This window comes from Oncorhynchus keta, chromosome 25 (genome assembly GCF_023373465.1).
Source record: "Oncorhynchus keta strain PuntledgeMale-10-30-2019 chromosome 25, Oket_V2, whole genome shotgun sequence".
Taxonomy (NCBI): domain Eukaryota; kingdom Metazoa; phylum Chordata; class Actinopteri; order Salmoniformes; family Salmonidae; genus Oncorhynchus; species Oncorhynchus keta.
Window position 1 is genome coordinate 39,750,958 of NC_068445.1, and position 12,149 is coordinate 39,763,106.

At 45.0% G+C, this 12,149-nt stretch overlaps 1 protein-coding gene across 4 annotated transcripts in view; it reads left to right on the forward strand.

The window, feature by feature from the left end:
* Positions 1-12,149, forward strand: part of slc39a14 (solute carrier family 39 member 14) — a 55,881-nt gene that overhangs the window by 28,834 nt on the left and 14,898 nt on the right. For 3 of the 4 annotated variants that reach the window (XM_052479316.1, XM_052479314.1, XM_035736543.2), the window contains 3 exons: positions 608-785; positions 7,788-7,957; positions 9,283-9,405. In XM_052479316.1, the coding sequence (XP_052335276.1) occupies positions 608-785; positions 7,788-7,957; positions 9,283-9,405 (471 nt within the window). Of the gene's footprint in view, positions 1-607; positions 786-6,371; positions 6,542-7,787; positions 7,958-9,282; positions 9,406-12,149 lie in introns of all 4 variants that reach the window. The other variant, XM_052479317.1, reaches the window with a different exon arrangement.

Here is a 12,149-nt window from a genome sequence, read left to right on the forward strand (position 1 = left end):
ATACATTCTACGTACATTCTACGTATGGGTGGTCCCGGGAATCGAACCCACTACCCTGGCGTTACAAGCGCCATGCTCTACCAACTGTGCTACAGAAGGACCATGTATGTATGCAGTGGAGGGGTCATCATAAGGTATTCATTGTGATGGTGTATATTAAATGAATTTATTATAGTTTTTTAAATGTAGATGTTCCAAAGGCAGCTTGTATTCAGTGTAAATGACTACAACAGAAACACTGAGATGGGGGGGCTTTGCATTCTTACTCGGCTTAATGTCATGTAGGCTTGACTCACTAGCTGCTACCATGTTGATTTGAGAGCAGAGGAATAAGTTAACACAAAGTTGTCTTCTCTTCATGTTAGAGGTGTGTTTCGTGTGTCCCTGAACTAAGGGACTGAGTGTTGACTTTTGGTCCAGAGTTTGTGTGCTCAGGCATGGAACCTTCCAGTTCCATCATATCTACATGGATAAGTTAATCTCACTTTAGTTTTCCATGAAGGGAAAACAGCATGTCCTTTATCAGATAGGAAATGATTGAGGTTTCTTTTTGTGGTCAGTGTGTGTGTGTGTGTGTGTGTGACGGCTTGCCTGTTTCCCTCCACAGTGCTTACCTGGAGACACCCTGGCAGTTTACAGTATGAACGAGCAGTCTCGTCTGGATGGGCGTGGTCTACAGGAGCTCTGCCCCACCATGCTTCAGCAATTGGACTCTGGCGCATGTGGGGTGGAGAAAAAGGAGGAGCTTATCATAGACCCGCCTTCCAAACCCACTGCTGCTGAAGGTGAGCCTCTCAACTCCTATGCTCTTTCATAATACATTTGCAGTGTTTCCCCTACGTAAAAAGGGGGCGGGTGGGTGTGGTAGTGTACGTAACCAATGGTTGAGACCGTCCTGTACATGTTTATTTTATTTGAAATAAACATGAATAAAGCTAGTTTCCTGCCATTCTACACATTTTGCCATGGTTTATGCCGTGTGGTGATGCTGTCTGACTCGAGCATCACCAAATCAATGGGGGACCCATGTAATGACGTTTTGGCAATTTTAGATTCTCCCCCACTCGTTTTTATTTATTTAGCTTATCTTTTCTACATACTTTATATACGTGTTTTATACATATTTTTTGTTGTTGTTGACAACTTTGGTTTGGCATACCAGTACTGCAGTTACAGTATACTGCTGACTGTTCACCTTCTGTTTATCAATGCAGTTTAGTCTTATGTCTTATTTTAAACTTTCTCCCAATAAGTTTTCATTAGAACAACACAATTCCCTCTTCTCTAGAAGTATACTGTGGGTTAGAATTGGTCTGCAGTATGAAGTTCAGAGGAAGGTTAAAAATCAAAGGCCGTTGGTTATGTTTCTCCTCTAGCTTTCAGCATCTTGTACTTCCTGGTCCACTTTAGCACAGAACAGCCATTATTAGAATGCCACTGTCAGCAGATACTAGGCACAGAATCCTCTTAGCGGGTACAGATGATGCGTAAAGGCACCTCCATCTTGGATCGATCTGGCTCACACTGCCCACAGCTTCTCAGCCTGCTGACATCAGAGGTTTGCAGGCCATGAGACTGGATGTCCTTGTTATTACTCTGGAAGCCATTTTAGTATCTGGTTCTAATCTAAGTGATTGTGTTGTGGATGTATGTAGGCTGTAGCCTAGGATTTTGTACAGGCGCTTTTAGGATGTAGTTTAGTTTTATTACGTATAAATTGGCAATTTTTAACATGCAAACAAGAACAGTAGCTACTAGCTAGCTCTCATCAGAGCCCAGTCTAAGTTGGCCCAGTCTAAATTGGCCCAGTCTAAATTGGCCCAGTCTAAATTGGCCCAGTCTAAATTGGCCCAGTCTAAATTGGCCCAGTCTAAGTTGGCCCAGTCTAAATTGGCCCAGTCTAAGTTGGCCCAGTCTAAGTTGGCCCAGTCTAAGTTGGCCCAGTCTAAGTTGGCCCAGTCTAAGTTGGCCCAGTCTAAGTTGTCCCAGTCTAAGTTGACCCTGGTGTAGCTGGTAGGTATAAAAAGACTGTTAATGACAGGCTTTGAGAATGTAGTAAACTAGTGTGATCCTCCCACTGGGGCGCTGCACCTAGAATCACACTACATAGAAAGGACATTGTAACTCTCCGTAGAAAGTCATGATGATTTTATAACTGTGTCGGGTACTACCTCTTCTGTTTTCTGTGGTCTAACAGCACTTGTGGTGTGTTTTTAGAAACCAAACTCAAGAATGTTGATATGCCTTGCCCTCCCATTTCTATACCAGCTAACAGTTCTAGTTGCAATTTGCAAAGATTCTAACCCATGAACTGACACTGCTGGAAGAGAGCTCTGTACTGTGATTGTGTCAGTGAATGTTATCTGGATGTTCTTCAAGAAGATGTTTAAAAACTTCTCACTCTTTATGGTGTTTGTCCCTTTTCTGTGTCCTAATTTCTGTCAAGAGAAGCATTGATACAGGATGTGTTTTGGCCAGAGATACATTTTCACTCATCTTCCGCTAATGTCTAGAGTGCTCTCCCCAGTGCAGTCCTGGGTTCAAATAGTATTTGAAATCTATTGTGTTTGCTTAAGCCAAACCTGGAGTGGTAGATGGAATGGTTTATACTTTTGTAACTATTTGATTGGCCCTATTGCGCCAGGCAAGCTCAATCACAGCTTAAGTACATTTAAAGATTTTGAATACTATTTGATTGGCCCTATTGCGCAAGGCAAGCTCAATCACAGCTTAAGTACATTTTAAAGATTTTGAATACTATTTGAACCCAAGTCTGGGACAGGGTATCTGGCCAGCTGTGACTCGGGCTGAGGTGCTACTAGCTGCTGCAGTAAGGGGCAGAGTGGCGTCGGTTCAATGCCTCCTATTGCCCTCCTTTTAAAAGTCTGTTAATGAAATGGCCGTCTCTGTTTTGCTCCAAGGTCTGTGCTTGTCCCATTTGGTTTAGGATTTCAAGCACTGTATTTGAAGATGACTGCTTCCTATTGAGACAATGTGTGTTCATTATGCACAAGTTAACTACACATGGTTGATGATATTACTAGATATTATCTAGCGTGTCCTGCGTTGCATATAATCTGACTGAGCATACAAGTATCTAAGTATCTGACTGAGCGGTGGTAGGCAGAAGCAGGCGCGTAAACATTCATTCAAACAGCACTTTCGTGCGTTTTGCCAGCAGCTCTTCGTTGTGCGTCAAGCATTATGACTCCAAGCCTATCAACTCCCGAGATGAGGCTTGTGTAACCGAAGTTAAATGGCTAGCTAGTTAGCGCGCGCTAATAGCGTTTCAAACGTCACTCGCTCTGAGGCTTGGAGTAGTTGTTCCCCTTGCTCTGCATGTAACGCTGCTGCGAGGGTGGCTGTTGTCGTTGTGTTCCTGGTTCGAGCCCAGAGAGGAGCGAGGAAAGGGATGGAAGCTATACTGTTACACTGGCAATACTAAAGTGCCTATAAGAACATCCAATAGTCAAAGGTTGATGAAATACACATGCTGTAGAGGGAAATAGTCCTATAATTCCTATAATAACTACAACCTAAAACTTCTTACCTGGGAATATTGAAGACTCATGTTAAAAGGAACCATCAGCTTTCATATGTTCTCATGTTCTGAGCAAGGAACTGAAACGTTAGCTTTCTTACATGGCACATATTGCACTTTTACTTTCTTCTCCAACACTTTGTTTTTGCATTATTTAAACCAAATTGAACATGTTTCATTATTTACTTGAGGCTAAATTGATTTTATTGATGTATTATATTAAGTTAAAATAAGTGTTCATTCATTATTGTTGTAATTGTCATTATTACGAATACATTTCGAATTTTTTGGGGCCGATTAATCGGTATCCGCTTTTTTGGTCCTCCAATATTCGGTGTCGGCGTTGAAAAATCATAATCGGTCGACCTCTAATTTCCACCGTAGTAGTCTAGTCCTGTTTGAATAACATAGGAATGGGTTTCCTCCGCCCATAAAACACTACATCCTCTCTGCCCTGCTTTTAAAAAAATGAAGTTAAAAAAACAGTTTGTCTTTTGTGTCCATTTGAATGTACCTTATGATGTCACTGCAATGATGAGATCGATGTTCTTCTTCTTTGTTTTATTATCTCTCTGTCATACTGTGTTCAACCGTGTTGGATCTTGCCTAGTCATCTGGTTTCAAGAGGACCACAATGGAAATAAGTCCCAGACTTTGTTATCCTCCATGAGTTTACTGATGTGCGTGTATATGGCTTTTTCAAGTTTTATGTGTGCTTGTTTTTTGAAATGGTCGAATTAATAAACTAAGTTCTTCTTACAGACCTTGTCACTTCTGCAATCCACACCACAACCAAAGTTAACCAAACTTCCTCTCCCACAGGATACAGGTGTTTTATGTGTGCTGAAAGGAAACCCGTAACTCTTAACTCTTCATTTACATTACAGGAGTTTTATGCTCAAAACCACCGCAATGTGGTCTACACGTCGACCGCGCCTGTCCACAGTGTGACTTCTCCCCTCCTCCTTCCCTTTCCACAGTGTGACTCCTCCTTCCCTGTCCACAGTGTGACTCCTCCCCTCCCTTTTCCACAGTGTGACTCCTCCCCTCCTCCTTCCCTTTCCACAGTGTGACTCCTCCCCTCCTCCTTCCCTTTCCACAGTGTGACTCCTCCCCTCCTCCTTCCCTTTCCACAGTGTGACTCCTCCCCTCCTCCTTCCCTTTCCACAGTGTGAATTCTCCCCTCCTCCTTCCCTTTCCACAGTGTGACTCCTCCCCTCCTCCTTCCCTTTCCACAGTGTGACTTCTCCCCTCCTCCTTCCCTTTCCACAGTGTGACTCCTCCCCTCCTCCTTCCCTTTCCACAGTGTGACTCCTCCCCTCCTCCTTCCCTTTCCACAGTGTGACTTCTCCCCTCCTCCTTCCCTTTCCACAGTGTGACTCCTCCCCTCCTCCTTCCCTTTCCACAGTGTGACTCCTCCCCTCCTCCTTCCCTTTCCACAGTGTGACTCCTCCCCTCCTCCTTCCCTTTCCACAGTGTGACTCCTCCCCTCCTCCTTCCCTTTCCACAGTGTGACTCCTCCCCTCCTCCTTCCCTTTCCACAGTGTGAATTCTCCCCTCCTCCTTCCCTTTCCACAGTGTGACTCCTCCCCTCCTCCTTCCCTTTCCACAGTGTGACTTCTCCCCTCCTCCTTCCCTTTCCACAGTGTGACTTCTCCCCTCCTCCTTCCCTTTCCACAGTGTGACTTCTCCCCTCCTCCTTCCCTTTCCACAGTGTGACTCCTCCCCTCCTCCTTCCCTTTCCACAGTGTGACTTCTCCCCTCCTCCTTCCCTTTCCACAGTGTGACTCCTCCCCTCCTCCTTCCCTTTCCACAGTGTGACTCCTCCCCTCCTCCTTCCCTTTCCACAGTGTGACTCCTCCCCTCCTCCTTCCCTTTCCACAGTGTGACTCCTCCCCTCCTCCTTCCCTTTCCACAGTGTGACTCCTCCCCTCCTCCTTCCCTTTCCACAGTGTGACTTCTCCCCTCCTCCTTCCCTTTCCACAGTGTGACTTCTCCCCTCCTTCCCTTTCCACAGTGTGACTTCTCCCCCCCTTCCCTTTCCACAGTGTGACTTCTCCCCTCCTCCTTCCCTTTCCACAGTGTGACTCCTCCCCTCCTCATTCCCTTTCCACTGATCCCCTCCTCCTTCCATACCCCTCCTTCCATACACATGATCTGTGATTATTACTGCTCCTGTAGTCACAGTCCTCTGTGATCATTCCTGCTCCTGTAGTCACAGTCCTCTGTGATCATTACTGCTCCTGTAGTCACAGTCCTCTGTGATCATTACTGCTCCTGTAGTCACAGTCCTCTGTGATCATTACTGCTCCTGTAGTCACAGTCCTCTGTGATCATTACTGCTCCTGTAGTCACAGTCCTCTGTGATCATTACTGCTCCTGTAGTCACAGTCCTCTGTGATCATTACTGCTCCTGTAGTCACAGTCCTCTGTGATCATTACTGCTCCTGTAGTCACAGTCCTCTGTGATCATTACTGCTCCTGTAGTCACAGTCCTCTGTGATCATTACTGCTCCTGTAGTCACAGTCCTCTGTGATCATTACTGCTCCTGTAGTCACAGTCCTCTGTGATCATTACTGCTCCTGTAGTCACAGTCCTCTGTGATCATTACTGCTCCTGTAGTCACAGTCCTCTGTGATCATTACTGCTCCTGTAGTCACAGTCCTCTGTGATCATTACTGCTCCTGTAGTCACAGTCCTCTGTGATCATTGTCACAGCACACGGAGTAATTCTCATATTAAACAAATGGCATGTGTGCTTCAGTGTTCACTTCAAACCCTGTCTTTGGTGTGTCGTGTGCCTCCTCTTCTCCCTCCTTCTCCCATCAGTGTGGGGTTTCTCTATTCTGAGTGTGACCCTGGTCAGTGCCTTCTCTCTCACCGGCGTGTTCCTGGTTCCCCTCATGAGGACGAGTCACATGCGTCGGGCGCTCGTCTTTTTCATCGCCCTGTCCATCGGGACGCTCTACTCCACAGCTGTGTTCCAGCTCTTGCCAGAGGTGCGGTATCCATCAATCCCCTGTTGGGGGAAAAAGTCACCCCGTCCAAAAAAAATATTTCTCCCCCATCCCCTCTCTCTCTATACTCCATTAACAACAATGCCCCACCGACCACAGCACTCTTCTCTATTCTTCACCTCCTCCTGGGCATTTCCTTCTCTTTCTTCCTGGGGGTGTAATTAGCAGCTTGGGAATTGTCGTGTTCAACCAACCAGGAGTCATCAAAGAGCTACTGTGATTCTACAGTTGCTTCAGTGATTTATTTTTTTCCTGTGGACTGATTGTTCTCTCTCTCTCTCTGATCTGTGTGTGAGTCTACACGGGCTGGTCTGGCTACTCTGCACTCTTCGCTGGCTGTGTAATATATATGCCATCTGTGAGACTGATTCTCCTTTGAGAGAGGCCGGCTGGCTGACCTGCTGGTTGGCTGGCTGCACAGTGCATCGTACCCCTCTAAGCTCACCTCAGGGCAAACCAGGCCAAGTGGGTATTTGCTGCTCCCAGTGTTCCACAACTTTACCCCCTTTCTCAAAATATGATTGGTGAATTTGGTGTAAAGAATAAAATGACGCTCTCAGTCAGTGGGACTGTTTAGTCTGTCTGCAGTGAGACAGAAGGAGCTCAGACCATGCCGTGGGGGCAGCTGGCAGCTAGCTAGTGGACTGGTGCAGAGCAGACACGCACCTGGCACGAAAGACAATGGTGCGTGTGTGTGTGTTCCTAGCTCCCCTTTCTCTGGTTTTATCTGATCGGTCGTGCGTTGCGTACTACCTAATACCCACCTGTATCGTGTGACCGCTCCAGTGTAAGCACCAGTGGTTCCAGGTTGCATCATGAAGGCCTGAGGATTCTGCTTCCTCTGATCTGCGATGACATAATTACTCCATCTCTTAATCACAGGCTGTTTGGGGTTGGAACACTGGTCTGATGGGAAACAAATCATGGTGTCTCCTCTTCATACAGTGATCACACACACACACACAGGTCTGTGAATGGACATTGATTGTGAATAGACAGTCAGTGTCCATTGATTGGACATTTCCTGTTCTCTGGGAACAGAACTGTTGGGGGTGATGTGATTTATTTTCTTCAGGGCTGACATTAACTGCTGTTCTCAGGTTAATCCTTCTACTGCGAAAAATTAATATCTTTAATGATTTCATGATGTTAATTTAACTAATTTTCCCCTTTCCTTTTTTCCTCTCCTCTTTGGTCCCCCTTCTCCCCCCCCCCTGGTCGTGGTCAGTTTGGGGTTATGGCTTCCTGTGTGTGACCTTCATTTCTCTGTGTTCGCTGGTTGGGGCCAGTGTGGTCCCCTTCATGAGGAAAACCTTTTACAAGCGTCTGCTGCTCTACTTCATAGCCCTGGCCATTGGCACCCTCTACTCCAACGCCCTGTTTCAGCTCATCCCAGAGGTAGTGTGAAGGGCACTCTATTCCCTACGTAGTGCACTCCCTTATTTATTGAACAACTTCAGAAACCTATTCCCTATGTAGTGAAATACTTTAGTTCCCTTTGTAGTGCACTACTTCTGGCACCCTATTTCCTTTTATAGTGCCCTACGTTTGGCTGAGGCTATGGCCAAAAGTAGTGCACTATATAGGAAATAGGATGTGCTCCTCTACCTCAGATGTTCCCTCCCTTCAAGCAGCCCCCAGCCCAAATGAAACCAGACTTAACTACGGTCATGCCCGGCCCATAGATTAATTAGGAGAACTACACACTTAATTACCAGTGTCACTTTATTGCCCCCTTATGTGATTCTGAAAAGCAGACCTGTTGAGCTGCTGGTGGGCCTTCCTGGAAAGGGGGAAACACTGAGAAAAAATAGTATCTGTAGCTTTAGTCTGTTCTTAGATGAAATACAAAATTCACCTCCTCCACCTGGGTCCATTTTGCACCAGAAAACCCATCACATATCAGTTGTCACATGATTCCAAACCAACATGGCAGAGAAAAGTCATATTTGGAACCAGACAGTAGATGACCTTAGCAGACAAACAGCCCAAGGTGTTAGCGAATGTGCTGATTACAGTGAAATACAGATACAACGTCTGTTGTTTTTTTAAACGCTTGAAGCAGTATTTTGCCATTTGATAGCGCTCTAAACAGTATTTTTATTGGTGATGTTTATAACAGTAGGCTATCTCTTAGCCTGGTACTGTGTCCTTGAGGAGAGAAACTGGCTAGCGTTTGTAACATCCTGTCCCTGCAGCCAGCCAGCCAGGGGCTGTTGTGTCTTTCCCCCATAGTCTCAATAAGATATCAGGGAGAATTTACTTAACATTTGACTTCCTGAGATTAGTTGTCACCTAGTATTGTTCACATATAATTTTGGATAAAAGCGTCTGCTAAATGGCATATATTATTATTATTATTATTATTATTATAAAAGAACACTGACAAGTGTGAAGTTAGGGACTGGTATTACCAATCTTTCACAAAAAAAATGTATGTACTGAAAAATCCTTCTCAATGACACATATAAACACATACAGTAGGTCAGAGACCTCGATTTTAGAGTGAGAAAATGGCCGTAACTGACATGTTCAGCTTCAATTGTGCTGAATCATGAATCATGACGCAGCCACAATTGGTACACTTCCCATGTCAGAGTCCCTCGCTAGCTCAATCAAGCCAATTATATTTTTACACATCTTTTCACAGTCCGATGTAATACCCTGCTATTAACCAATTTGACTGATGCATTATAGATAACTATGTATATTATCCTCCCTAGGCATTTGGTTTTAACCCTATGGTGGACAACTATGTGTCTAAGTCCACGGTGGTGTTCGGAGGGTTCTACCTCTTCTTCTTCACTGAGAAGGTCCTCAAGATGCTGCTCAAACCCAAGGATAAGGTGAGTCTGCGTTCAACAGCTTTGGCTTTGGCTAACGGTGAGGTAAATGACTGAAAAATGCACAAGGATGACAAACATGAGATATGTCATTGCTTTCACCCTGTTTTTGTTTAAAGGTTCAAGGGGTCTAAATGGCACATTTTTAAAAACATGACATTTGTTTGCCTGGTGCAAATGTGTGACTGTGTGAACCTATTGGGATTGGTCAGAAACCAGAGAAGTGTTATGTACTGCACATGCATTGTAAACTCAGCAAAAAAAATTAAACGTCCTCTCACTGTCAACTGCGTTTATTTTCAGCAAACTTAATGTGTGTAAATATTGGTATGAACATAACAAGATTCAACAACTGAGACATAAACTGAACAAGTTCCACAGACGTGACTAACATAAATGGATAAATGGATTGTGTCCCTGAACAAAGGGGGGTGAATCAAAAGTATCAGTCAGTATCTGGTGTGGCCACCAGCTGCATTAAGTACTGCAGTGCATCTCCTCCTCATGGACTGCACCAGATTTGCCAGTTCTTGCTGTGGGATGTTACCCCACTCTTCCACCAAAGCACCTGCAAGTTCCCGGATATTTCTGGGAGGAATGACCTTAGCCCTCACCCTCCAATCCAACAGGTCCCAGACATGTTTAATGGGATTGAGATCCAGGCTCTTTGCTGGCCATGACAGAACACTGACATTCCTGTCTTGCAGGAAATCACACACAAAACGAGCAGTATGGCTGGTGGCATTGTCATGCTGGAGAGTCAGGGTACCACATGAGGGAGGAGGATATCTTCCCTGTAACGCACAGTGTTGAGATTGCCTGCAATGACAACAGTCATCTAGTATATTTGTGCCAACACGAGATCACCTGATTTCAAATCGTCAACTAATTTATCGTAACACCTTTTGGCTAGTTCAATCAGGTGTGCTGGTGTTGGAATTGAAACAAATGTGAAAAGACTGGTATTCCAACTTCCAAGAAGACTAGGTTGAGAAATCTTGTTCTGTAGCGGGGCTGTGTTGTGCTCATAAACATAGTCTCGACCAGGGCTTTTCACACACACCGATAAGCATCCGCTCTTTAGATGGATTGGAGAGATATTCCGGTTTGCATTGTCACCATGTGGATAAAATCACATGAGTCAAGGCTGGTTTAGCTTGTTTATCAGGGTGTTGGTTTTATGAACAGTAACCGTTGCCTCTGCTTAATGCATCTGGGATGATGACGTCAGACGGTTGTTGTTGGGTCTGTTTGCTTTGTGTGGTGGAGACCTTACTTGGACGTGAGTCACATTCATAATTACACGTGTACTTAAGACAGACTGAAGTGAAGTAGACACCTGCAACACAAGTTCACATGCAGAGTCTTCAGAAAATGATTCACATCCCTGGACTTTTAACCCGTTTTGTTACAGCCTGAATTTAAAATGGATTAAATAGAGATGTATTTTTCACAGACCTACCTACAATACCCCATAATGTCATTTTATTTTAACAAATTAATAAAAAAAATAAGTATTCAACCCCTTTGTTAGGGGAAGACTTAGAAGTTCAGGAGTACAAATTTGCTTAATAAGTTGCATGGGCTCTCTGTGTTTATAATAGTGTTTTAATGTGATGTTTGAATGACTACCTCATCTCTGTACCTCACACATCTGTAAGGTCCCTCAATGGAGCAGTGAATTTCAAACACAGGTTCAACCACAAAGACCAGGGAGGTTTTTACCAATGCCTCGCAAAGAAGGGCACCTATTGGTAGATGGGTAAAACATTTAAAAAGCAGACATTGAATTAGGCTGGGTCGGTATTCCGGGGAATTTGGAAAAAGCCATGGGATGGTTAATACAGTCTATAGCGTCACAACTATTTATTTTAATATTTGTATCAACTTTTTTAAGTTAATACCTTTTTATTTTATTACATTTTACCTTTATTTAACTAGGCAAGTCAGTTAAGAACAAATTCTTATTTTCAATGACGGCCTAGGAACAGTGGGTTAACTGCCTGTTCAGGGGCAGAACGACAGATTTGTACCTTGTCAGCTCGGGGATTTGAACTTGCAACCTTCCGGTTACTAGTCCAACGCTCTAACCACTAGGCTACCCTGCCGTCCCGGCAGTCAACTTGTGCAAAACTTTAGATTAAGCAGATTATGTTCTTCATTTCACCTGCCACATTATGAAGTAGTTCGTAGTTCCTCAGAACAGCCGAGCCACCAGTCATGTGTTCATTGTAAAGAGCACAACAAGAGAAAGCGGTGAGTCTGTAGTGTTCTGTCGGTGAGTCTGAAGCGTTCTGTCAGTGAGTCTGTAGCGTTCTGTCGGGGAGTCTGTAGCGTTCTGTCGGGGAGTCTGTAGCGTTCTGTCGGTGAGTCTGTAGCGTTCTGTCGGGGAGTCTGTAGCGTTCTGTCGGGGAGTCTGTAGCGTTCTGTCGGGGTAGCGTTCTGTCGGTGAGTCTGTAGCGTTCTGTCGGTGAGTCTGTAGCGTTCTGTCGGTGAGTCTGTAGCGTTCTGTCGGGGAGTCTGTAGCGTTCTGTCGGGGAGTCTGTAGCGTTCTGTCGGGGAGTCTGTAGCGTTCTGTCGGTGAGTCTGTAGCGTTCTGTCGGTGAGTCTGTAGCGTTCTGTCGGGGAGTCTGTAGCGTTCTGTCGGGGAGTCTGTAGCGTTCTGTCGGTGAGTCTGTAGCGTTCTGTCGGGGAGTCTGTAGCGTTCTGTCGGGGAGTCTGTAGCGTTCTGTCGGGGAGTCTGTAGC